The sequence below is a fragment of the Atractosteus spatula genome, chromosome 5 (assembly GCF_055471065.1).
Source record: "Atractosteus spatula isolate fAtrSpa1 chromosome 5, fAtrSpa1.hap1, whole genome shotgun sequence".
NCBI classification, from domain to species: Eukaryota; Metazoa; Chordata; class Actinopteri; order Semionotiformes; family Lepisosteidae; genus Atractosteus; species Atractosteus spatula.
Window position 1 is genome coordinate 60,905,339 of NC_142710.1, and position 26,721 is coordinate 60,932,059.

General features: G+C 37.2%; 1 protein-coding gene across 3 annotated transcripts in view; it reads right to left on the reverse strand.

Annotated features, from left to right (window-relative positions):
- The window catches only part of LOC148835383 (MICOS complex subunit mic25a-like), a 150,865-nt gene that overhangs the window by 32,925 nt on the left and 91,219 nt on the right, over positions 1-26,721 (reverse strand). For 2 of the 3 annotated variants that reach the window (XM_088915662.1, XM_088915661.1), the window contains exon 7: positions 8,366-8,501. In XM_088915662.1, the coding sequence (XP_088771788.1) occupies positions 8,366-8,501 (136 nt within the window). Of the gene's footprint in view, positions 1-2,565; positions 2,668-5,099; positions 5,161-8,365; positions 8,502-26,721 lie in introns of all 3 variants that reach the window. The other variant, XM_088915659.1, reaches the window with a different exon arrangement.

Here is a 26,721-nt window from a genome sequence, read left to right on the forward strand (position 1 = left end):
ATGGTGTATATAAAAAAAATAAAAGAGAAAAACAGAAAGTATATGCAGGTGCTCAATATTTACATGTCATATTAAGCTACACATACTGATAATTTCTGAGAACTGGAAAAAAATGATTTTAGAATCTGAGTTTTTTTTTACAAAAAACAAAGGATCAAACATGGATCACAAACAGCTGAGTCATAAGTAGTGGCTTGGCATAATTAGGCTTGATAATAGCAAAAAAGGGTTCCTAAGAAAGAACATCAATAGCAATATAAAAGTCTATTTTAATCAACCACAGCAGATATATGGCCTAAAATCTGTAAAATCTTTAATGTCTTTTATATAGTATAAATAAAGGTAATTACACACTGGCTGATACTGAACTAAACAAACAAGCTATTCACATGGAAAGCTTCTTTTTGTCATTTTTATCTCTATCTCTGTCTAAGTATCTGCTAAAAGTGGTATATAGTTAGTGAATAAAATGTTTCATACATCTACCTGCCAGAGAAGCGACTTGTCCAAAAAGATTTTTAACTACCAAAGTTTATTTTGAGCTACTGTATTCCCCTCGTTTTGTAAGTCTTCCCATTAGAAAGTAGCCGCAGTCCATATGGGAATGTTTGGTTTAGCAAAAAGCAATGGGAAAACCAACAGAAAAAAAAATCACTGTTATACTGTTATACACTTCTCACACAAGGGAACAAGCACTTTTTTTTCTTAAATTCGAGCAACTGTAAAGGTGCGCTTTGCTACACACGAAGAAGCTGCCTGAATAGCTAAATTGCTAACTCCCCAGGGCTGTCATTTTTTCTTCTTAATGAGCAGCTTTAAAAAGGGTAAAAGCAGAAAAAAAAGTCTATCTGTGACCCCCTGAACAGGGGGGCATTACATTGACAGCTCCAGTCCTGGTATCAGGAGTCCAGGCATGCAGCCCAAATTAAAGCATTTAATAGCACCTGCATGTGCAGGAAATGGAGCAATCGGAAATCCCTAATGCCACGACTAGGAAGACTTTAATCAATGACACCACAGAAATTCAGAATCACCCAAGCAGAGTGCAGCTTTGATAGTTTCAGGCATGTATCCCAGGAAATGTCAGATCCCTTGTGTTTATTATGAAAAAGTTAAAGTTGCGGTTCTCCCAGAGAACCCCCAGAGTTTCTCATTGGGAGTCTGGAAAATGAAGCTGCTCATTATATAATTTATTAAGTATTTTTTTAAAGCCGCACTCATCTTTGCATGTTCTTTGCTGAATGAAGTAAGGCCTTAGACAGCTGAATATAACAAAATAATGAAGTTGCTGTGGTAACAAATACTCCTCTCATCTGAACTCCACTTTCATGGCTTTGCTTTGATAAGTTAGTGATATAAATTAAGAGGCAAGAGAAGACGTAGGTGCCAGTTATGAACCTTGTTAACAATTGCTGTTCCCTTTTGTGGAGCTGCCGTTCTGACAGTTTAACCTTTCTTTGCTGTTGCAAGTGTTTATCACTTCTCATTTGGTTCTAAAACCCAGATAAATCAAAGAGAATTTGACAATTCTGAGGTAAGCATTAATTTACAAGATAATTTTCTCCCTAAATATTTTTGAAGACCTTTTGGAGGAACGAGTCTACAGTATATGAGTTTTTAAAAGTTCAAGAAAGAAAAATCCAATGGAATCACAGCTATTTATGTTTACTTTGTTGCCATTATCGTTTTGACAGGACACCTTTGTTCTCTTCAAATTGTCTTCAGGATCCCTGAAATGACTTGCTTTTTAAAAATAATCACTTTGCCCTCCTTGCAAAGATCTTGTGTGAACATACAGTATTTAGCATAAAAATCCTGTAAGCGGGAATTTAGTCTGACACACTGAACGTGCAAATGAGCAATCTTACTAGAACTATAACTACTTCTACAAATTTCATCTGTCTTAAACACAGTGTTTTGTCAATACATCATAACGTACTGAATTTTACCTCAAAAAAGAATTCTGTCATTTGCAATACAACACTGTGACTGCATCTGGGATACAGCATATGGTAATGTTGTAATTAGTGTATTACTAGCCATAAACTGCTTTTGTGCAACTTGACTCTGAACCTTCGCTGGATCTTTTTTCATTCAGACTGAAGTGCTTGAACATTATTAACAATTAAACATCATTAGTGCATTTAGACAAGAACACTTGTTATAGGAAATAGTTCAGAATGATAGGAACCAAATCAGTCTCACTTGGGTTTTTTTCCCCACTATAGTTCCATTGCCAGTACTGGATGCAATAGGAACACACCTCCGAGAGAAAGAAATCCCCTTAAATCTCCCCACCCCATATGAGAAAGGGACAATTTAGAGTAGCCAATCAAACAATCTGCACATCCCTGAGAGATGGGAGGAATCACCCAGTATACAGGCAAGTAACCCAGGTTGGAATCAAACCCAGGACCCTGGAACTGTGAGGCAGCAATGCTCACTTCCATGCTATCCACTAAAGTTTCCCTACAGCTTTCCCGAGAGTGAGTCAATGGATATCCTGAGCGGCTGCAACAAATATCAGTGCAAAATTCAGACATGGAGCAAAGAGGATGGCATTACCTTCAATGTGTGTCTTACGACTGTCAACACTGACATTGTTAAAATTGAGGAAGCATGTGCAGGTGAGTGCTTCTAACTCCTTTTCCAGCCATCTTAAGCCAGCTATTGTTAAAGAAAAAAAACATCTTGAGAATAAGCTTCTTTCAAACACTGAAAGATTGACAAACAGTAAAGTAATCCTGCACATGTAACAGGAGTTACATTAATTATATTACACTACTTTTCATATTATCAGAAGATTACAGTATATCTGTTTGCATACAAGGAGCATGTTTGTTAACACTGTTCCCATTGTAGAACACTGAACAGAAATGTAGTGTCTTTATCAAGAGGAGCATTAATGACCTCGTCATAATAGCATGTATAGACCTGTGAAATATCATACCACTGCGATCGATATATGTAGAATTTCATCTCATCACTGAGAAGGAATTGTACATGGGCCTGCACATGGCTTTTTGGATCTCCAAGCTGAGGAATGCTATTTTTACAATTTAATAAATCTGAAAATCTTCAGATGGGCTTGTTAGCTGGGGACTGGTAAAATTTCATTGTGCGGCCACTGGAGCAGATCGAAGCTAATGCACTCAGTAATTTGACAAACTGTGTCCTGATGGACGGCAACGTGGACCTTAATAACAGGGGAGGGAAGGGAGAAAGAATACAAATTCCAAGCCAGATGGAAGAGATGTAATCAGAAATGACAGAAACAGACCAGATGGAGGACAGTGTCGGGAGCTGAAGGATGAGCTAAAAAAGATAATACCCTGGGATACGGCATGGACCTGGACCCTAAGGAATTGAACCTACATTTCCGTTAACTAAAAAATAAAATAAAAAATATCAAAAGCTGTATTTAACAAGGTATGTCAGTAACGGGGCTACTAACTGACAAAGACATAAATAAAAGAACACAGAAGTCAGCACCAGGAACATGTGGTTTGTACCAGTCTACAGCAGCTCTATGTGGAAGAGAATGGTATGTCATTGCTACTGTCTACATTAAGCATATTGACAACCTTAAGTACTCAAAACACGGAAAACCAAAGGTGTTGAATGTGCTGGCAATGAATGAATATTCATTTTGTCCTCATAATGTAATCTTACAAAAGAGCAAGAAAAATGGAGAAAAAATAAAGCACTTCTTCAGTTTTTTCCCCCATTCTGGGATGAAGCACTCCTTAATAAGTCTAGTCATATGCTGTACTTCTATTAACTCTTTCAGATTTGGAGTTGTTCCTGTCTTTTTCATCCATGCTGACAATTGCACAAAATCCAAACAGTCAAATCACTTATATAAATAGATATAAATGAAAATGATGCATGCAGAAAGAGCAATGTGAATATGCAGTCTGGAAGGAATGAATAATACAAGCTGGGCTCCATCAGTTATGCACCTATATCAAGTTTAATATGCCAGAACGATTATATTTCAATGTAAAGAAGAGTCATTACTTGTCATGCACATTTCCTAAGATTACAAAATTTCATCTACGACCCTGAAGCACTTTGAGCAAACTGCTGTATTCTGCAACTCTCTGCAAGAATCTGTGCCATAAAGAACCATATGTGAAATACGATACTGTCCAAGGGCATTTTCATTGCTCACTGACACCCTAGCGACCAATAGTTAGTGGCACCTTAGTGACCAATAGTTGAACAGATTTAATAGCGCTGTCCTCAAGCCTCTGCCACTGGCTTCCCAAGCATACAACTAAGCGACAGGAGCTGCTCTCACTGCTTTGCCACAGAGTTAAAATTGTGGGCTACATCTGTCATACTATTATACACCAGGCTCTTCAATGTGAAATATTCCTATTGGAAGAGCAGTATTCAACACGCAACAGGATGCAATGCACCCAAGCATCTATTCACGCACAAATGCCTCTGCTGATCCGAAGGAGAAAAAAAAACATAAGCCAGGAACAAAAGGATCTTTGCAGGCCTAAAACTAACGGTTCAGCTAATTTGGTCAATTTCTAACATAACAAATGCAATTAAATATAAGCTGCTAAAGAAGCAACGTGGAAGAAAAAAACAGGCTTATGAGAGAATTCAGAAATGATTTCTATCAGTTGAGAAGCCTGCACAATTTATTCCGCTACAGTCTTGTCTTGTTTGTTTGTTGGTGCCCTTCACATAGTAGGGATCATCAAATCTTACTGCTGAGAGCAAGGACACCTGGAGTGAGAGACAGACCTGCAGTGAATGCAGGTGCACACACAGCTGCTTCCCACTGAAAGCCTGTTCTCAGTCTAGCAACGTGACCAGGATTTCCTCGCCACTGCTGAAACCCTTCCATTTCTCTCTGGCATTGTACCCATAGTAGCCCTGGGCAGAGCTGTTAACTCTTCGTTTTTAAGCAACTATGTTTTTATTTAGAAAATAGCATTAAACAACGCATGTACAGTACATATGCAAAATATTAAAATTCCTTGAAAAGCTAAATAAAATGGGTAACAGAATGGCCAACAGGCAGCCTCTGTCCTGGGAGGCAGACTATTAAAATGGTCAAGTAAGAGCTGGTTTCCTACAGTTTAGGAACATTCCTCCAGTGAGCCCAATGAATTGTAATGATGAGACAGGGGCAGCAGCCTGTTAATTAAAACAGAAAATTAGTTTTTGACTATATCAAATAGACATTAAGCAGGTACAACACATCCCATTAAAGAGAGGAAAACATCAGAACAGAACCTTTTAATTAAGTGCAGGATGTTTTATAAAACAGCATTTACTGTTTATTTATTATAGAAGGTCAGGACAATGACCACATTTTTCAGTTTTGCTGTCACTGTTAAGTGGAATTTACAATGTGCAAAATCATAATAAGAAAGTTTTTATACAAGAATCTGACTGAAACAAATTGTGCTCCATGCTGCATACCAAACAGATTCTAATTCAGGGATTATTTGAGAAATCTGTGTTAAGAAACTCAAATGCAGCATTTCTTCAATAAAAAACAATCAATTAAAAGGAAAGACTTATATACAATGAGAACATATTAAATCTCTTCGAATACTAAAGTATAAAGATAGGATCTACTTGATGTTAATGTGATAAGTGATTCAGAACATATAAAATATAATATATATATAGTTTACATATATTATTTGAGCTTTGCGATTCAGGTCAAGGAGTAGTCTTCCAGTGGTTCTGTAACAGAAGGATGAATCAACTGTTCAGTTACTGTGGTGTTTTGTGGGGGAAACTATAATAAGTCTTATTATGTATAATGGACATGTTTACACTGTGATCTTTCCAATGGATTTCTGAGAGCAAGCAATGTTACCTACTGTACATGAGACTGTATGTCTTTTGGTACTGAATGTTTGTCACCTGCTTCAGCTGTATGCATCAGTTACTTGTGGGTATGCCTGAAAAGGTGAACTGAACCCAGGCTCTAATAAACTCTACATTAGATCTCCGAGAGACTTCAGGGGATTCTCTGATCTTCTCCCCAAATATTTTCCAGTAATTCAACTCCTGGAAACAGCACCTTTCCTATGAGAGCTTTCAAAGTGAAAGGGGCATTAAAAGCTTTGAATTCTAAACTTGCACTCTGCTGACCAGTTCTACTGCACTCTTGCGTCTAGATAATCAGACACGCTGTCTTAACCACTGCATTTCATCTTTCGGTGCCTGAACAGTGGAAGCTAAAAACATCTATCACAATCAAAGTCAGAGTGTCTCACTCTTTAAATTACTTCAGAATCCCACTGAGCGGAGACACAGATCAGGCAATATCTACTCATTACCAAGGCAAGACAGCACTGACTCCAGCTCACAGATACTGAATGACATCTCTAAATATTAGATTGAAGCCTTTGTACTCCTATACAGAGCTAGCTATATTTTGTAGGAATATGACTATCAAAAATGATACCGAGTTATTTTAATAAGTAATTTTTTAAACATAACTCATAGTTTCGTACAGTAAACGAAAACAAAAAAAGAAACAGACTTTCTTCGCTTGTAATCAGGACGTCTGGCAACGCACAGTGCTACATTGGAGAGCTTTTGATAAAAAATATCAATGTTACCGGTATTAAAGTTGCCCTGACATTACCGAAAGATTCTTAGAAGTTTAGTTTCTTTTGGGTTTGGCTTCTTTGCTTCTTGTCCGAGTCTTATGAGCAAACTTCATGAAACACCTTGCAAAGCTAAGAGCTCAGAAAATTACCAGAATAGGCAAAACAATTCTAAATCCATATGTGTAAGAAACAGCCATGTTGATGGACTGCCAGGTGGCAAGGAATTAAAAACTGAGGATTTGACCTTATATTCACAAGTCTCTGGTTCTAAACTGGACTGGAACTGCGCTGGTCTTCCATTCATTAAAATTGTCCTGCTGTTTTAATTATAGATTTGCCTCACAACGTGAAGCAGATAGATTGACAATGTACATTTCGGAACACTTGCATGCAATACATTGTATTACATAACAATTCTTTATATCCCTTAAGTATAAAATAAAATTAAGTAATCAATATCAGTATAATATCAAATTAAGCAATTTATTACTAAATTAAACACCTATGAAGGTGCTCCAAATCATCTGCATGAAAAAGGACTTCAAGATCAAATTTATACATTCACAACTGTAAAAGCTGCTTATAAGCTGCTTACAAGTCAGACAAATGATTGGTGAAAGGTCAGCCTGAGTAATTAAGTTGACCTTTATGTAGAATATACTTACTGAAGGTGCAATATTAAGAGTAAATCATCTTAAATAATCTTTCATCTTAAGGGAGTCTTGGGGCTTCTTTTGGTCTCATCAGGTACAGAGGCATAATAGACTTGATACTCTCATACATATGAGCAAAATGCTCCTTACTCTACAAATATATTTCAGCTACAAGTGATATTTAAGTTCCAAGTGGGTGGATGGTTTTTGGCTCATCATGTCACGCTCACACACTTCTTGTGTAACTTATACGGAAATGTCAGCACCAATGTCATCCAAAAACATGTTAACACAGCCTAGCCTCTTACCGCTTAATATACAAGATGAACTTGTATTAATATACAAGAATGAACAACCATTTAAAGTAGTTCAATGAAAAGAGATGTAAATATGGATGCAAAATTCTCCCTCAAAACTACCACTTTTAACAGCACCAGGCAGGAGAAATTCGAGACTGCATCTTGTACTCAGTTTTGGCTTTGAATTGTATACTCCTTTACACTATGTACTGCAAATAGCCCTAGGGTTGATGAACCCTATAAATAATATGAATTTAAATGTAACTTAACTGTTACCATGTAGGCCACAACAAAAAATATTGTTCAGTACAATTTTTCACACACAAAGTAAAAACATGTAAAGATTATAACTTTTTACACATATGTACTCAGCCCATAAGGATGACTTTGGACAGGTAAAGATGAAAGCTCCAGCTATAACACTGTACCCCTAACCTAATGCATTACAAAAATGTAAGCAAAAATGAATTAAGCTTTAAGGAATATCAACTACTGTGTTCTGAATTTTTGTTGAGAACCAGTGTACAACAGACCTCCTGTTACAAACGGGGTTTATACTTGGTTTCTTTATGTCTCCTGTAATGCAAAACCATAAAGTAGAAACTAAGTGATAAACAACTTGGAGCAGAAAACAATAAATCACTGCTACTGAAACGTCATTCTTCAGTGTTACTAGAAGTTTCCCCGTGTCAAAAAAAAAAAACTTACCCAATACTGGACCATTGTACAAAGCTTTGAAAAAGCCCTACATACCTTCAGACATTTTCTCATTGCAAACACCCTGGATTGTACAGGATTTAAGGGGAATTTTCCTCACCTTTTTTGCAGCATTGATGCACTGCATGTACTCCTTGGCCAGGTCAGAGCAATTCAGTGTTTGCTCCTTATTCTCCCGATAGCACCGCAGGATCTCCGACTGCAGGTTACTGCACAGAGGCTCCACCCTCCTCTTCCTGCAAGGGCACAGAACCAGTCACTTACATTAAGAGGAAAAAAAGGTGGTTTCTCAAGAAAGCTTCTAAATGACCTCCTTAGGGACAACTTTGATAGAGAACTTTCGTTGTTTTCAAAAGCTGGTGTCGTTCTACAACAAAGAGGAATAGATTGTTAGTTTATCTATCAAAGGTTATTTAACAGTGTCAAACAAAGAAAACACAACTCTTTATGCTTTACATACTAGGAAAATCATTTTAAATAACAGATATGGAGGTGACAAAGCACAAGATGTTTAATACAACTCATGATGCAGAAATACAACGACCATACTGCAAAACACTTGCAATATACTGCAGTGTGATGATACAACATAGCTTTCTGGTAGTCTGTAAGCAGTGGCAGTAACTGTAGGGTCTGCTGTCCAGATGGAGAGGCTGTGAGAGTGTACAGTGCTGATGATCATATGTAGCTGCTCTCACTGAGCTGGGCAAGTAAGGAGAAAGTGCAGATACAGGAGATCAAAGTGTGAGTGGAAAGCAAGACTAGCTAGCTGACAGGGAATGATAGCAGAGGGCTAGAGGAGACACAGGGAAAGACAAGAGACTGGAAGTAGCGGGCAAGCGAAACAGTGAAGAGAGTGGTGAACTGGAACGAGGAATCATGGGAGAGCAGCAAGCAAAGCCTTTCATCAGACACATGTCGTACGATAGAATGAAAATATCTCAAATCAAAACATTTTTTTTTATTGGGAAGTGCCTCAAAAGAATAAACATGAAAGTTTAGATTCATATGACAAAATCTAAAATAATGACAAGCAAAAAAAAAAAGAAAATCTGGGAAAGCCATTTGAAAAATATATTAATTAATATTTTAGGCACACTGTCTGTAGCAGCTAGTCATTAGGGGTTAGTAGGGCACAGCCCCACCTCAAGTAAAGGGAGAGAAGAGGAAATAAAATGTACTACATGCTGTCGGTATCTTATTTTATATTTTGTAAATAATGTTCAGAAAAATGTAAATGTCAGTACTGGAAATATACAAACGTTTACCCTTTAACAACATTAATGCAGGTAAAAAACCAGGTTATCTAAATTAGAAAAGAAAAACCCTAAATGTTTAATAGCAAGTGATTTATGAAGAAAACTAAGCAACTTTATTGTTTTCCAGATCTTAATTAGGTGGAGAAACTGAGATACTGACAAAATCAGACTACAAAGATTTAAGACTGTGAAAGATTGGCAAAACACTTAGGCAATCTCCATCAAACTGGAGTTACTGAGAACAGTAAACTTAGGCAATCTCCATCAAACTGGAATTACAGAGAACAGTAAACATCACCCCTCAGATAATGGGCAATTTTTGTTCAAACAATAAACCCACCTAACAGCAAGTGCTATTATATTTATAATACCATTATTTAGATAAAATACAACTTGCATGCTGCCATCTGTTTGCTGTGTGATAAGATACACAAACTACATTTTGTTTCTTTGATTGCACATCCTGTACATTACCTTGGATTCATAAAAATGTCAACTATCATTACTATTACTACTATATTATTAATAAAAATTAAAAAGCAAGCACCACGGCAATATTTTTAAACCAGTGTTAGCAATGCACACATTGATATATTTACATACAGCACATGGCATATACTGTACAGTATGTCAATCTTTGCCTAAAATGTGTGCAGCCAGGTCTAGTGCAAGTGATCACTCCTATCCTGGAGCCCTTGTACTGGCTTCCTGTCAGGTTTCATATCGACTTCCAAATAAGGCTCACCTATAAGGCTCTACATGGCTTGGTACCTCAGTGCCTGTCTGAGCAACTATCATCCTACTCCCCACCTTGCAACCTTCGCTGTTCTAAATCTGCTCTCCTATCTGTCCCTCAAGCACACCAACACTCTATGGGTGACCAGGCCTACTCCTGTTATGCCCCAAAGCTCTGGAACTCTATCTCCCAAGGATATCAGAGAGTCACCTTCTCTAAACATTTTCAAATCTAGAATAAGAACCTTCCTCTTCAGAGGTGCATTTACTTGGTTCTTGGTTAATTGGTCTGTTATTTACCCTTTTGCTCCTACCGTATTCAGTACCACCATTTACTGTCTCCTCTCATTGAGTATTCTCATTGTGCATACCTTTTCTATTTTTTTATTGTTGTTGTCGTTCTGTAAAGTGCTTTGGGAAGCCACCTTTAATGGTGCTACATAAAATAAAGTTTATTATTAAAATACACCTAGCCTTAAAATAACACACTTATCAAGAGAGATACATCATATTTTTCTGGTCCTATTTTTCTTTTCAATATTGCTGAAAATATCAGAAACTAAAGATGGGTATTTACTATGTAGTGAATTACAGAAAGAAAAAATTCACATCTAAGGAGCAGAATGCTAAACAGTTGGCAACCTGCTTCTTAAGTCTGAGAAATATTAAACCCAGAAATGCTTTTTAACTGATGTTTTTTTTAAACCATCTTTATATAATTCCTGGAGATTCAACACTAATGTTTTAATTAAAATGTAATTGTAAAAGTGCTGTGACACTATACTGTATACCAGCACTTTAGACAGTATATATATAGCCCTCTCAGATAATGCAAAATGACAATTACCCCAATTATCATTTTGGGCATTCTAAACATAGCCTGGAGTCAAGTCTTTATTTACCTGACTACAGGTACAGTATATTCCCCAGTGAGCTGGAAGATCACCATCACACACAGCACTGATTGACATCTAGGTTGGATTTCTCACAGATGTTTACAGATTAAAAACTGTGCAAAAATGATCAGAGCTGTGGGTGTGATTAAGCAGGACACTTACTGTATTACAGGATATTTGTGAAATATGGCCCTCACATTAACTTTGACATATACTGCTGTGCAGGAAGCATTAGACATTTTGCATTATTTTTCATTTCAATATTTTTCCTTCTTCAAGAAGAAACATAATCCTATGGAACTATTTAGCCATTTGGTTTTAATTTAACTGTTACTCCTGATAGGTCTATATTTTTTACAACAAAAGTAACCTTTTAGCTTTATAGATGTGCAAAGAGGACGAAATGACAAAGAGCACCTTACAATGAGTCAATTCAATTTCATAGGGAATTTGATAGTTGGGAATTCTATTGCAAAGTATGTGCAATTGCCCATCCGATCCCAAAGCAGAGCTTTTTTTTTCTCCATTCGGTGCTGTTATTTATGTTCTGTAACTTGTGAGAAATATTTTCTGTCCCTTGAACAAATGCATAAATAAACGGAATGTGCAGATTATTTTTCAAAAATAATGAAAGGTTTTCCTTTTGGGGTAATGTGGGGTGCGGAGAACCATGAGTTCCTACATATCCATTCCAGACTGTACTGAGTTCTATGTGCAGAGTTGCCATCTCAAATTCATATCAGTGCTGCTTGAATGCTTGGAGAGGGGACTGATGCAAAAGAAGAAGAGTATAATATCAGGGATTGCAGTGTTACCTTAACATTTATCCTTCTATAAAGCTCTAGGAAAAGATGTACCTTCTGCAACAGTTTCCTAAAAGGCAGACTACTTTAATAACAGCAGCATAAGCATAAGTGTACTGAATCACATGGAAATAGCTGTGTTGGGCAGATCTATGCAAGCTACAAACCCAAGGGAACTTCTGCAAAAGAGTTCTGTTATACACAAGGCTGCCAAGCCTGGCCAATGCACTGAACGGGGTAATGCTGTCACCTAGTGTACAGTAACTAAGAGACCGTTGCGCTGTAGTAGAGCATTGTAGATTACCTATAGAGAATATTTCTAGAAGAATACTTACAAAAAGCAGTAAGTGTATACTTTCTGTATCTGTTCTTAAAACAGAGACAACCTCTTGTTGTTATTCTTTGATATGCTTCATTTTTCAGTGTCACTGTGACAAAGAAAACTGGATTGAATGAAGCTAAGCTAAAGACAGTACATGAACCTAACTGTTTTACACTATAATTGCAAATATCTAGAAAACGTGCTAACTAAGCATTGAAACATATTTATACGAGATGTCATTATGCATGAATGGTGGTCTCTGTAATGAATCTTGTCAGGAAACGATACAGACAAAGCAGAATGCCATACAAGATGCAATAGAAATGAGCACAGCTCAAAGAAGACACTGTACAAAAAAGCAATATACTACAATATTGCAAGAGCCAGGTAATTAAAAGCTGGCTCTTGATGATAACGTTGGATTGGGGTTCAATGTGCTGATTTATTAGGGGAAATGTGTTCAATACAAGTGGCTGAAGAAAACAGGCAGTATCACATTAAATTCTATAAATAATGTCACTGTATTTACTTAAACCTGTTGCTTGGTTACGTATTATCTATACTGATGCACATAGATAACTCAACACTCAGGCTTAATGGGTTTAATCAAAGATTGTAAATAACACATATCAAACAAAATCATAGAAAATGTGACCACAAATACAGGTAAAAAAAATCATGATATGCCCTCTGTATGAAAAGCCAAGAAGAAAACATTAGGACAGTTAGGACTGGGTAGAACCTCCCTGTGCTTTAACACACTGAAGCACAGACAGGATCAGCTTCTGGACAGATTGCAGAACGTTTGCAATCTGATGGCACTTGCAGGTTAGTCGAACAGATTTTATATTGCACAGGTCAAGAAAAAATCATGGCAAGAACTCAGCATTGCTTTCTTGAAGTTGTGTCACTGTAATCGTAGCAGTACTATGTGGACTTGCACTGTCCTTCAGGAAAACAGAAATTTTGGTCTGGCTTTCAGGAAATGGATAAATCAAATTTATAAACCAGTACATAAAAGTACTATACTGCTGAGTAGTACTTTGCCTTCAATCTGCACCAAAATATTCTTGTGATAAAGGAGATTCCTCTCCACACAATCCGACTTCCACCACCCTAACGGCTGGCTTGAACAGTGTAATGGCCAACAACAGACTCATCACAACCAAAAAATGTATCTTCTATAAGGTCTTTCAAGAGCAAAACCGTGTTCATCTGTGAATAAAACAATCCACCACTCTCTGCCAGCACCTCAGATGTTCTCTGGCTCACAGAAGACAGCAACGTCTCTTGTTAGCTGTCAACCTTACCCTTAGACAGCTTCCAAGTATGCATATTATGTTCATGCAGGTAGCGAGTTACAGCCATTCTGCTGATTTGTGGGTTATTTGCTCCTGGAATTTCTTAGTGCTATAACCACGGAGGTCTGAAAATTGCCTACCAGGATGTGGCCTGTTTCCCAAAACATTCGCTTTCTGGTTTCTAGGAACTAATCTACTGATTATTAAAGCAGAACATTTCATTCTCTGAGTGATTTCCCTTTGCTCATAGGTTGCCTTCAATCAAAGTGAGAGGGACCACGTGATCTTCGTTACTCAAACAAACTGCATCTTTTGCTGTTCTTCCCATCGTTAAATTCACCAGAGCAATCCCAGCAAGCAACAGTTGAAAGACAGGCTACACCTTGGACAGGATGCTAGGGCACTCAAAGACACAAAGAAGCACACACTCACACCAGGGACACTTTTCCCAGAAGCCAATTAACCGAACAGCGTATCTTTGGACTGTGGGAGAAAACCTGGAGCACCTGTAAGAAATTCACATGAACATGGGGACAACACACCATTGCAGCACAGTGCTGTCCACTTTTTAAATCTATTTAATTTAATTCATTCTTTTTTAAATTTTCAAAAGGTAGTGCGGTTGCTCTGTGGCTAAGGATCTGAGTTTGTGACTAGAAGGTTACCGGTTCGAATTCCGCGGCCGGTTGAGGAATCCTACTCCATTGGGCCCCTGAGCATGAAGTCTCATGGAGAGCAAGTTGGGGTGTGTGAAAAGACAAATTCCTAATACAAGAAACTGTATATGGTCAACAAAGTGATCTTTCGAAATTTTAATACCTCAAGCACCAAGTGTTTGTGTGATATCACATGAGTTTAATTCAGTATTTGGTTATCCCACATTTAACATTTTACATTTACTTATATTGAGGATGCTTTTATCTCAAGAGACTTTTGTCTAAATTGCATCTGGTCAATATCCAATGGGTGCATTTAACAGCAGCATAAGACAACAACAAACAATAAGTGCAACATTAAGTGCTAGTATGCTTCGTAGTTTAAGGAGTTTGAGTGCTGCCTGACAGGGAGTAGTAACTATAACTCCTCAAACAACAAACCAATCTGATCATTGTTTAACTTAACTTAAACTTTAAGACCTTAATACCATGATGTGTGTACCCACTGAATTATTAGTATAGATTGTTACACTTTCATTTGCAATATGGGTGACCTTGTGACTGAGGAGCCTAATTTTGTAGCATTTTAGGTAATGGAAAAATATGGTTTTTAATGATATTTAATGACAGAAGAGTTTGATTTGTCACAAAAGATTAAGAATCCTGGACAAATTTGCTTATTTTGTTTGCACATTAAAATTTGAATTGAATAAACACCAGAATCTATTCTCTGTTGAAATAACACTTGATTAAGCGTTTCTTAAAATAATAAACTCTGTGCAATATTACAAAAATATCTTTCCTCAAGTATTTATTCATATACAGTATATATTTACGGAAAAGCATGCAATGTTGTTATAATATTATAACTAAAGAATGCAAATAAAAAAATCTCAACAAGAGAAATCACTGAAAGTTACTGTATTGCCAATATCTAGATTCTTTATATGCAGCTTGCTGGTAAATTACAGCATACGATTCTATGACAAACCCCAGAAGAATCAGCAAAACATACTATATTTAATTTATTTCACTTGTGAGTTTTAGATTTATTTTTACACCTTCCACACACATACACTTTATTTAATAAATGGAATTTAATCAACTTATCCCTCTTATCTTACCAGCACTGACATCAATGTGATAATACTGTTTCGCTGCATAGTGGGGTTATTGTATATTGTGTCTGAACTGAGCAGAAGAGGAGGCCAGTTAACACAACGCTGTAGAACACGCTAGGAAAGGAAAAAAGAAGAGGTGGCTGAGAAGCAGAAAGAAGAGCATGCAAAATGAATATCCTGGCAAGCTTTTTATTACTGACAATAACGAGTCGTCTTGGTAAATTAGACATTTATCTCTGTCTCAGCCAAACCAGACATTCGCAAGAAGATTAATTACAGTATTAACCCTTTCGCTACCCTCCAGCCAAATGGCTAATTAGAAAAGACTGTGCAAAGCGACAATCTGCTGACCCAGCATTTTTTGCCTTTGTCTAATTCCAGATGAGTCCAGTGTTTGTGTATTGTACTGTTTGTGTCAGTACAGGTATGTGTGCATCAACATAGGTAATGAGGACAACGATACCAACAGCAATTCCTAGATCCTAGATGGGAAATTTAGATAGGAAAGACTGAGCAAACAAAGTCATATTTAGCCAGGACACGGAACACATTTGTGTATTTTGCCCACTCTTACGTACAGTTTATTGATCATTGAGGGATAATTAAAGACTTAAAGTCAGAACCTTGGTTAAATATTCACTGAAAGGACGGCACAGTCTTAAGACACTGCCACAGATTGGAAATACTGTTCCATCAACCCCAATTACAGCAACAACCTACAGTAGTTTTCTTTGGAGGTGTCTCCCATCCTAGTAATGACTTAACCCAGCCTTGATTAGCTTCTGAAATCAGGGCTGCAAGGTGGCAATGCTGCTAATATCCTTATGTGTTGTTTCTTTCAATACATATTCATTAACACATTTAACAAACACAACAATATCCTTAATTTAAATAATTAGTGTGCCACATTTTCAGCATTTATATTTTCTCATGTGATGTCCCTTCAAAAGCACCTTTGCCCTGTCTTCTCCATCCACCCATTTTCCAAACGCCTTATCCAAAACAGGGTGCCACTCATTAAAAAACCATCTCATTAAAATAAATAATAAAATAATAAATAATAAAACAGCTGCTTTTCACTTAACATCACAGTCGCTGAATGTTTTGCCTCATTAGTTTCTAAAAACAGTTTACAGGTGATTTTCACCAGTTGTGGAATGAGACGTCCCGTCAATATTCTTTTCAACAGAACAGAGATGTAAGCAGTATATAACATTCACAACTATGATATTTCAAATAATACTGGTTAATAAAGATAAAACAACCTATACCTGACTGGCAATGAACAAGCTCTCCTAAATTAGGATCTAATGAAGATGCAATGTGTTGGCATTTGTATTTTAAAGGGATTTGTATATCATTGTAAACTAAACATCAAAAATGCTGAACACATATTTCTGAAACAAATGGAATTGTAATGATTATTATTTCCAGCTCTGGAAATTGTTTTGACCACCAAACATAGTATACACTGTATTTTTTTATGTTCAAAGTGAGGCTTTATTTGGCTTCCTTAAATGTCAGTAGATGTTATATTTTTTGGCTCATGAAGAAGTATTTACTTAATTATTAAATTACAAACTCTAGTGTCTTCCACACAGAAAAGCTGTTTCAAGCTGTTCAGTTTAAAACATGAATGAATTCTGGAGAATAGTCTTAACTGGATTACCAGTTAGCAGTAAGAATATTCATTAACAAATGAACCAGACAGCGACACATGGAATGATGATAAATAACTGTAACCAACTGAAACATGGAGATAGTTCTAGTAACCTTGGAAACCTTTGAATTGCGCCCTGAGCCACAAAAAATGCCATGGGTCATCCAACAGAGGCTTATTTTGTTGTGAAAAAACTCACAGTGCCCTCCAGATTTATTCATACCCCCAGTGTAAAAGGAACAAAAAAACATCATATAGCAGAATGAGCTACAGTATAGACTGGATCGTGTGTCTTACTGAAACATTCTAATATTGTTATAATGTAATCATAGTGGCATTGCACAAGGTAGTGTCATATTTGTCATGATTAATTCCAAAGGAGGGCCATATTTATTCCCACCTCTAAATACTGCTTTAAATCAAATTCAACAAAAACAAATCTACAGTAACATTTTGCTATTTGGCAGTGCAAGGGAAGCCTCTGGAACTATACAGAGACTTCAGAAGGTTTTTTGTTTTCCTGTGGTATAAAAGGAGGTAATACAAGGAAAACACTCTGTAAAAGCTTAAATTCTTAGAGTCAGAGAGCTCCTTGAAGACCGCAGACAAATGATCATTGACCTCTTCCAGTTTGGGGTCGGCAAGAAAAAGCATTCACAAATAGCTGAACCTACTGACCCACTTCCTGCTATAGTATCAATTTTAAGAAATTTCACACTACTAATATACTGTACCGTAGTAGCAACTGTCCTAGGAAGAGCACGTAAGTGCATCTTGCCACTAGGCTGGAGAGAACTATAAATCCTTTTACCTTTGACCAGAAATAAAGGTCGAAGCGGACCTTCACACCAATACACACTGGCAATGTCAAGATACAAGCTGTGAAAAGAACCATTCAACATTGCCATTGAATGAATGCAGCACTCATAGATGGTTTGTAAGGAAGAAGCTTCTCCCATTCAGGAAGCGTCTTCCTTGTAAACCAGCTATGAAGTATTAAGTATTGTGGCTGTTTTGCACCTACAGTACCAGTCCTGGAACCTGTGTCAAGACAGCAGGAATCATGAAATTCCAACATGTACTGTGCCAGGACATTCTAGCCAGACACCTGGTTCTTTCGTCCATGATGGCTGATAGCCCGAAATAAATGTTCTTGTCTGGCCATCTCCAGACCTCATTCCAAATGAATATTTGTGATTCTCACTCCAGACGACAGTACACTAACAAGAACCAAGGGTTTGAAGGAGTAGAATATGGACTTCAGTCACAGTTTGTGGGATCTATATAGTTTTTGATAGTCTGTGAGAGAAAAAAGTCCTGTGAATTAAAATGTACAATTTAAGGACAGCAACCTGGTCCTCACCCTAAAGGTCAGACTACATCTAAAGCGAGTATCTGCACAGCAGAGGCAGAAATGATAAGCAGAGACCTTTATAGAAAAAACAAGACTATTGCGGGGAAAAAATAAACCAGAATCAAAACAGGGTTTAAAAGAAGGATGTAATGGCTGGTCTTAGTGTAGGAGTTACTTACAGTACTAATCAGTACCATTAATGGAAAAAAGTGTTTCAAGCAAGTCCTTAGTGGCTTCCCTCGCCATAGAAAAGAGAACTGTCAGCTGTGGATTTCAGAAGCATGATAATTCTGCGGTGCGCTACGTGCCGGAATGAATTCTTCCCCTGAGTACCTTACACGAACAGACTGCAATATATGGCCGCATTTAGAAACTAGGTTCTGTTTTTAACCTGTGAAAGACAAAACCACTGAAATGCTACAATTAATCTGATTTCTGTGTGGGAGATAGCTCAATACTTAGGTCATAACACACATAATATGCAAACAGGCCTGATGAGTTTCTTTCTACAAAGTGCAAAAAAAGGAAAATGGTCTCTCATTTAATGATTATAACGTTTATGGAGACAGTATGTTAATTGTCAAGCATAAACCTACTTTAACCATCACGCAAAAGATGTTCTGTGACCTTCAACAATGGAAATAGCACTTCTGGAGAAGTACTGCAATACCATCTCTTTAACATACAGTAACATCCCTGATAAAAATCTATAGTAAAAACTGCGCTAAAATGTGCTCTATACTACTATAAGTTTCAATGTACAGTACTATCTAATTTCGATGATCACTGCTGTCCATGAAATCAGACCCAAGCACTTTCTTGCCTTGTGTTACTCTTCACAACAATATACAAGTTAGAAACCAGAGAGAGGCCCATTATGTTAGCCAGGTTGCTGGTAGTTTATTTATTCATAGACCAAGATGCAAAGTAGAGGCTTTTATTCTGTCCTTAAAAAGCATGCATTACCCATCAATGTGTCCTTTGACATGAATTTTCTTTGTGAAAGTTAAAAAGTAGATTTCACATTAACTTTCTCATTTCATTTCACTGAACTGATTGAGGTTTTTTTTTAACCTCTCAGTGCACATTACGCCTTTGACCTTGGAATTATGTCGATCATTTGTCTTTGAATTCTTTCCAGGGTGGTGAGATCTCTGCTGTAGTACCATGACAGAAGCGCACTACATATTTTTAACATTATCTACATTGACTTGAATTTAACTTGCTTTACATCTTACCACACCGCTGGCCTCTTATATCACTTACTTGCATTATTCATTTGACCAAGCCTCAGACCTTTGTCTATTTTTTCACAGACATTGCTATTTTTATTAAAGCAGCTCATCTTACAACAGCACTGCAACTACAGCAGAAACTCCCCCTGTAGACACAAGCCGTTTAATTCATTATGTAGATCCTGCTGTGGTACAGCTGTAAAATTGTAAATGAGATCTCAATCTCTGTTGTGATACCTGATTAACATTTTTAATTAAATGCCACCATGTAAGATGAAAAGGTTAAATAAACACAGAATAAACACTAATATGGATCAAATGGAAATTTTAATGTGGCAGCGACTGAATGCTTAGTCTTCACTCTCCCTCAGCACCAAATCTTTGGCATAAGAGCAGAGAAGAGCTATTATCTCTTCTTTGTTTTACACAATTACTCTAGACTGCTCTACAGTCAAGGAGCTCATGACCAATCAAACACATACAGAAATATACAATATATACATTAACCTTGCTGAATAGCAGATGGCAAGCTTAAAATTTTCATTTGACATCCTAGCTATGTAGTCCCAGGTAGGCTTTTTCAAAGTACTGTACTTCTCTATGAAATTAATTAAGAAGAGCAGAACAGCACCCTCTGTGATGCCCTGCCTTGCATTATGCTTCCCCTTTAATAACATTAAATGTCCTGCTTAATTGGATTGCGAATTAAAACAAGAACTCTAATTTTAATTTTATTTGCATGCCAGCCCCACTGTTTCAATTAAAGCATATTAAGATCTGACCTCCTCTAAGCAAGAAGAGCATCAAACCATTTCTTGTTATTTACTTGTGAATCTTATCTACAGGAAAAGAAAGAAAAGAGAAGAAACAGAAGTAAAAAAAATGAACAACAACACACATTTATTATTGTTAAAGGTGTGATGTGTATCAGATTATAATTTCCAACAACTGAAGAAGCCTTATTCCATTTAATTACACCCAGAGAAAAGGATGAATACAGTACCTTAATTCTTTCTGCTCACTGATAAGAAACTCAGCTTTAATTTAAAATAAACTACGTTCATCAGAGAGGAAAGCCGACTGATAGCAGAGGCTTTTTAATAAAGGAGTCTGAAGCAGAAAATTGGCTTCCCCGAGCCTAGGCTCTGAGCTTGTTTGAACCAAATTGAAGGTGAGGTCTTTAATAAAAATATTAGGCGAACTGCTTTATTAACTAACTTGGAAAAGACAAGGAGCCGCCTGGATGGTGGTTTCAAGCATACATACATAAGTAAATAATGAGATGTTCAAAGATTAAGTGTTAATTACCCCATTTCCTATTATTTTTAATCTCTTTGCCACAAGAGAGCTGTTCAACAGAGCCTGACTTTTGAAGCTCAGCAGAACATATAAAAAATTTAAGCAATTGTATATCTAAAATGTGTGATTTCAACTCTAATTACTTATGGACAGCCAAACTCACAATGATCAATGGTCTCACCATCTTTGCGTGGTTGTCTAGTTGAAGAAATGGTGGGTGACACTTAGATTAGTGACTGCAAATTCTCTTTATCAATTCTTTATACCTTGTAACATAATAACAATGTAGTAACAGAGTATCAATAACTGACCCTTATTAAAAATTAATTTTATATTTATGAAAAGTTACATTATATATTCCAAATTGATTAATTCTCAATTATTGAAAGCTTCCTATCTTTGCATTAATAAAGTATAATTACCAAACCTCCTGAAACCGGAGTTGCAAACCTTTTTGCTAACAAGTTCCAAACTTAAACTCACCATGAGTGTCCTGAATGTCAGTACCAAGAACTTAGATGAGAAAGCAAAGGGACTTTTTTTCTTAGCCATCTTTATGTGATAGATCACTGCACTGATGTTTTATTCCATGTCTGTGGTTTAAGGCCTTGCAACAGATGAACTTCACACTTTTTATGTTGTGTTTCATAACTTGTTCCAATTGAAGTGCTGTCACCTATGCAGAGAGAGTTTCTTGCTGAGTTATATAATTACACTGCATCAGAAGAAATTGAGGTTGTTTACAAATTCTGTGTGCACCAAATTGCATGGTATAAATAAAGTTACAGATACCAATATTTTTAGGTCTACCTTTCTTTCATCAAAATACTTGACTGTCTCGTTTACAGCCACTCTACAGGTTGGTCTGTGCTAGGGTAAGACTGCACAAAGCTTCTGTCTTACGCAGTCTTTAACAAAATATCATACTACCTCAAGTATCATTTAAATCTGCACTTTCATCACCTGCTGTGGAAATCATTTTGGTGATCCCTTTTGTTGGAAAGGGAAAAGTTGGTCTGTTCCTTCACAGTGAATTATTTTGTCATTGACAGAGAAAATTCCAAGCTCTATTGGATGGATTACCAATCTGAGCCCCACATAACAAGGCTATCACTTGTGTAAAATTCTGAACTGATTACATTTTAGGTAGTTCAGTAGCATATTTTATGCTTGGACGGCAATCATTTAATAAACATTTTGAATAACTATGTCTCTTTAATTTTTTATCTTTATTAATCCGACCTGACTCTGCAGCTGCATGCCAGACCTCTCAGGCTTGTCACAGTGTTGCAACACTAGTCTCGAAACTGAAGCGTTCTCAAATTGTGTGCAAGCCCAGAGCTGAAAATGAATCCCAACTTGGAAAAAAAAGGCAGCACTTTTTGGAAACTCATTTTTCCTATTTCACCAAGTACCTAATAACTGACACACTGGCAGTCAAAATGACTAGGGAGACCTAGGCAAGTGAAATACAACTGAAGGAAAAAGCATCATACACTCTTGATTTATTTGGAATGTTATGGACATTCTCAAACAGAGAACACAAAAGATGAAATGGTTGGATGTTAATGCAAACATTACTTATCAAACCCTTGTAGTCATTCACGGCTGTGTATAATGTAGACCTTCTGTTACACAACTAAAGATTTTTTTTTGTCCAACAAGACCTAACCATCGGCCATGGAAAAATATGTGCTCAGTGCACTCTTCTTTATCCGCTCAATGGGATTTATAATCAGACAACTGTTGTTGACCTCTAATTTTAAACCACAACTGAGAGGGGTGTGCTTCTCATGGAACGCATCTGGGGCCAAAAGCTCCTGTCTGCTACCATGATGTTGAAAACAAATGGATCACTCACAAGTTATCTTCTTGGCATTTGTCTGTCGTGTTTGAAATTGAAAGTAACGTAAGGCACATATTTATTCTCAGGTCTGCTAATAGACGCCAGAAGACAAGCAATACAGCCAAAACAGGACTTGCATTGTTAATAGCTTTATCAAAAACCAAGATTGAATTTAGCAGGTTTTAGTAAAGTGGGCTACAATCCAAGTTTAGTTAGAAACACACTTCCTTGACCTGGGTTATGCCTAGCTGCCAACTGAGAAGCACATCTTGTCTCAACCCAGGTCTCTAAAAGGCAGATCTGACAGCTTTTCGATTGACTAACCAAAGACTGCTCAACATCCAAACCAGCAAATAAGGTTTGTCGACTGTAAGCTGTCAACCTGGTCTCTGCTGCTGAAAACCCAGGGCATACAAGAAATGTTCAGACCCAGAGGATTCTCATACAAGGGATAATTACTACAAGCGTGGTCTAGGTCATTTAATCAAGCTTAAAGTTACATGTTTCTTCCTCTTAATTGTCTCTTTTACACAAAAAGCCTCCCCTGTCCACTGAGCTTTTCTTTTAATATCGGCCTTCAACATTTCTCACAGACATCAGAACCTTTCTGCCAAAACTGCAAGAGTGAAATATAAAGTAGCCGCCTTCCTGTATCTATGCATTGGACGCCAATTGCCTCAGCTTTATGACAGAACTGTAAACATTCCAATAAGCAAAAGAAATCTAAACAAACATGTAATATATTATTTAAGATGAACACTTAAATAGTGAATGTTATTGAACAAAACCCTAACCCTAATTATATGAAATACTATCAATAGTGGCTGGAACCGAAATATACGTCAATTCATTTTAAATATGTACAGAACACACACACTCAGTAACACATTCATAGTGCCCAGAATACACCAGTAGTTGTGCATCCATCTATACAACTTCCAAGAGCTGATTATTCCAGGCAACCTGGGGTCTGCCCTGGAAGCAGAAGGCACAGAACACCCTTGACTGGACCACTGCCTATCACAGAATGGAAAAACAAGCATACAGGGACAGTTTAGAGACACTAGCTACCACATCTAAGGTAGATGGGAGGAAATCAAAGCGTCTTGAGAAGAACCATGGTGGTAGTGCTGTCACATTACACATTGAAAAGAGCATGTTTCAATATATTTGTCCAATCATTTTTAAAACAATCCTGATTTGCCATTTATAAAAGACTTCATGCTTTTTCCACTGTATGGATTCCTCGTTTATGGTGATTCTTAAAAGCCCCTTCTCTGTGGATCTGGGCTTTTCCACTTCTTCCCACCAATTCACGTCTATTGCTGACAGTTTTATGCATCATAAAAGCAGTCAAGTGAAAAATGAAGATGTTACTGCATGTTTAATGCCATCTTGTAAACCACAAGGCCCAGCGCTGAATGTAATCCATCAGGACTGAAAGGCGCCACCTGTCTGCAGGTAAAGATTCTCAGAGAATCTACGGCCTCATCTGCGTTTTTGTCTTTACCTGACAGGGAGCCTCTATGGATACCTAACAGCAGGCAAATCTTATACAATTCCTACTAATAATTAAAGTCTTAAGTCTCAAATATGGACTGGTTTGGAGCCTTACAGCATACAGGATGAAGGCACATGACCTAGGTGCACACAATCTCACATTTTTTGTAAGGTATGGCATGTTACATCATGCCCTAAATACGTGTTCCTGGATAAATTCAGAGTAACTTACTAGAAGCCTAAATAGCCCTGTTCTTGCATCCTCTAAGAATTATTACTATAAGATGACCTTGCAAGGGCCTGCTAAGAAACAGCATGTTTCTATACAGTAGGAAATCGGGGGCTCATTCTGCATTGGTGGTGATGAATGTTGGTTTTACAAATCCTGGACACTTGGTGTCTTTTATAATGAATGCTTTCTGTGGAAGTAAGAACAAATGGTAGGCTCCCTAATTGGCTTGCAATGCCTCTCCTGCTTCATGCTGCATAGTACAGAGTTTAGTGTGCACGCTGTGCTGCCTAACTGTGCATCTCTGCTCGGATTCACATTCTGGCAGAAGCATTGTATTTAATAGAATCTGCTGTACTTTAATAACTGCAAAGCTCTACGAAGTGTAAATAAATGCACTGATGCTGGTTTTTTCCCCCATAGTTGAGCCACTGCATTCTTTTGGTTTTCTGCCCTTTTTGGACTGATAACTATTTTTATAGATCTCCGAGAAATGTTGTATATTTGACCTTTCAATTACATTGAGATTTCTTTACACAACAATCAATTTAGTTTGTCTTTAATTTAATGTTTTGAATATCAATGCAAATTTGACTTCCTATTTTTCTAGTCGTGTTACATGTATACTGAAAAGTGCAATGCAACCTAATCCCTTTTGTGTCCTCTGTATTACATGATTCTAGCTTTATACTATACTTTGTATAATTCACAAGAGGTTCCTTCAGAGCACTTTCTGCACACAGATGCTGTGTAGACAAACAGATTGTGCAGTTAGGCTAAGCAAAATAGCTACAACCTACAGTACCTTGCATATACTGAATTCTTTCATTTTGTTTTGTTTCTGTATAAGGTAAAGCAAAAACAAGCAAGTCATGACAAAAACATTTCCATTCAATTCTGAGTCAATTCCAGAGAACTGGCAGTTTTGTAGACTTTCGTTCCCTTGTTACTATTTATTAACCTGATTAGACAACTGAAGTTACTCTCCCAGTCCCCAGTTATAGATAAGGACAGTATGGTTTCACTCCTATGACTGAGACGTTTTTGTTTAGAGGTGTAATCAGTAAAAGTTGACATACTCCCCCCACGCACATCCCATCATGTTGGCCTATGTGAAATATTCAGCTTTTGTAAAGAAAAAAGCAGGGTCCTGCTGAGCTTTTCTTCACCATTTTAAGCAAGCACATTAACACATTTATTCTTCTGTGCCTCATAAATGTGTGAAATCCATTGTAGTATAACTGTTTCTGTCGATTCAGCCTACGTTACACCAAACCGTGGCAGAAATCTAGCAGAGAAAAGAACATGACAGCCACTGAAATTGCAGATATTACTGTATACTGAATGTCCAATCCTGGCCTTAATGACTAGTGCAATCCTCAAAAGATTTCTTGCCACCATCTACTGACAGATGACTGGATGAATACTATGCATTTCCTCCTGCAGGAATGAATTCTAATGCAGCCAGTTCCTAATTTGCCACTCCATTCCAGTTCATCCCAAAGGTATGTTTGGAGGTTGGAACTCATCTAATGTTTTTACAGCTATTCACTTTCATCTACTGTACTACCCGCCCAGTTTGTGACATGCTGTGTTACCATGTAGATAGATTTATAGTATTTCACTATAACCCTCCAACAGGGCTGGAAGTACACTGATGTCCAAAAGCACTCACAATACATACTGGCAGGACCAGTGCCCTACACAAAAAATCAACACATTTTTGGGCTCCTGCTGTATCTGAACTGTCCAATTGGTAGAAAACAGCATGACTACTGAAGGCTAGGAAGTGAACTTAAACGGAAAAATATCTTGTTGTGGAATTACATACTCAGCACCTTTTGCTATGTATTCATTTTTCTTTTGCAAATGTTCACTATTTAAATTCAAATGTTTATGTCATTGGAGACAAACCTTCAAACATGAACTCTGTGACAAAATAATAAATATACAGTAGGACACGGTAACAAGGAGGATTTATGATTCTGGACACGTTAGTATGAAAAACAGGGCCAGCTGTGGCTCTGTGGGGAAATACAGTATATTATAAAGAGTGCATCACATGAGATTCACCAGTATGAAGCGAGTCAGAGCTCAGCAGCACATTGGTCAGCAGCTCTTTAATCGTCTTGGGAGGATTCATACAGCAATGGAATATAAGTGAAAAAGAAAAGAGATAATATTCATCTCTCACATTTTGAAAAAAAAATATTCTCAAGGTTCTCTTTTATTGAAAACTA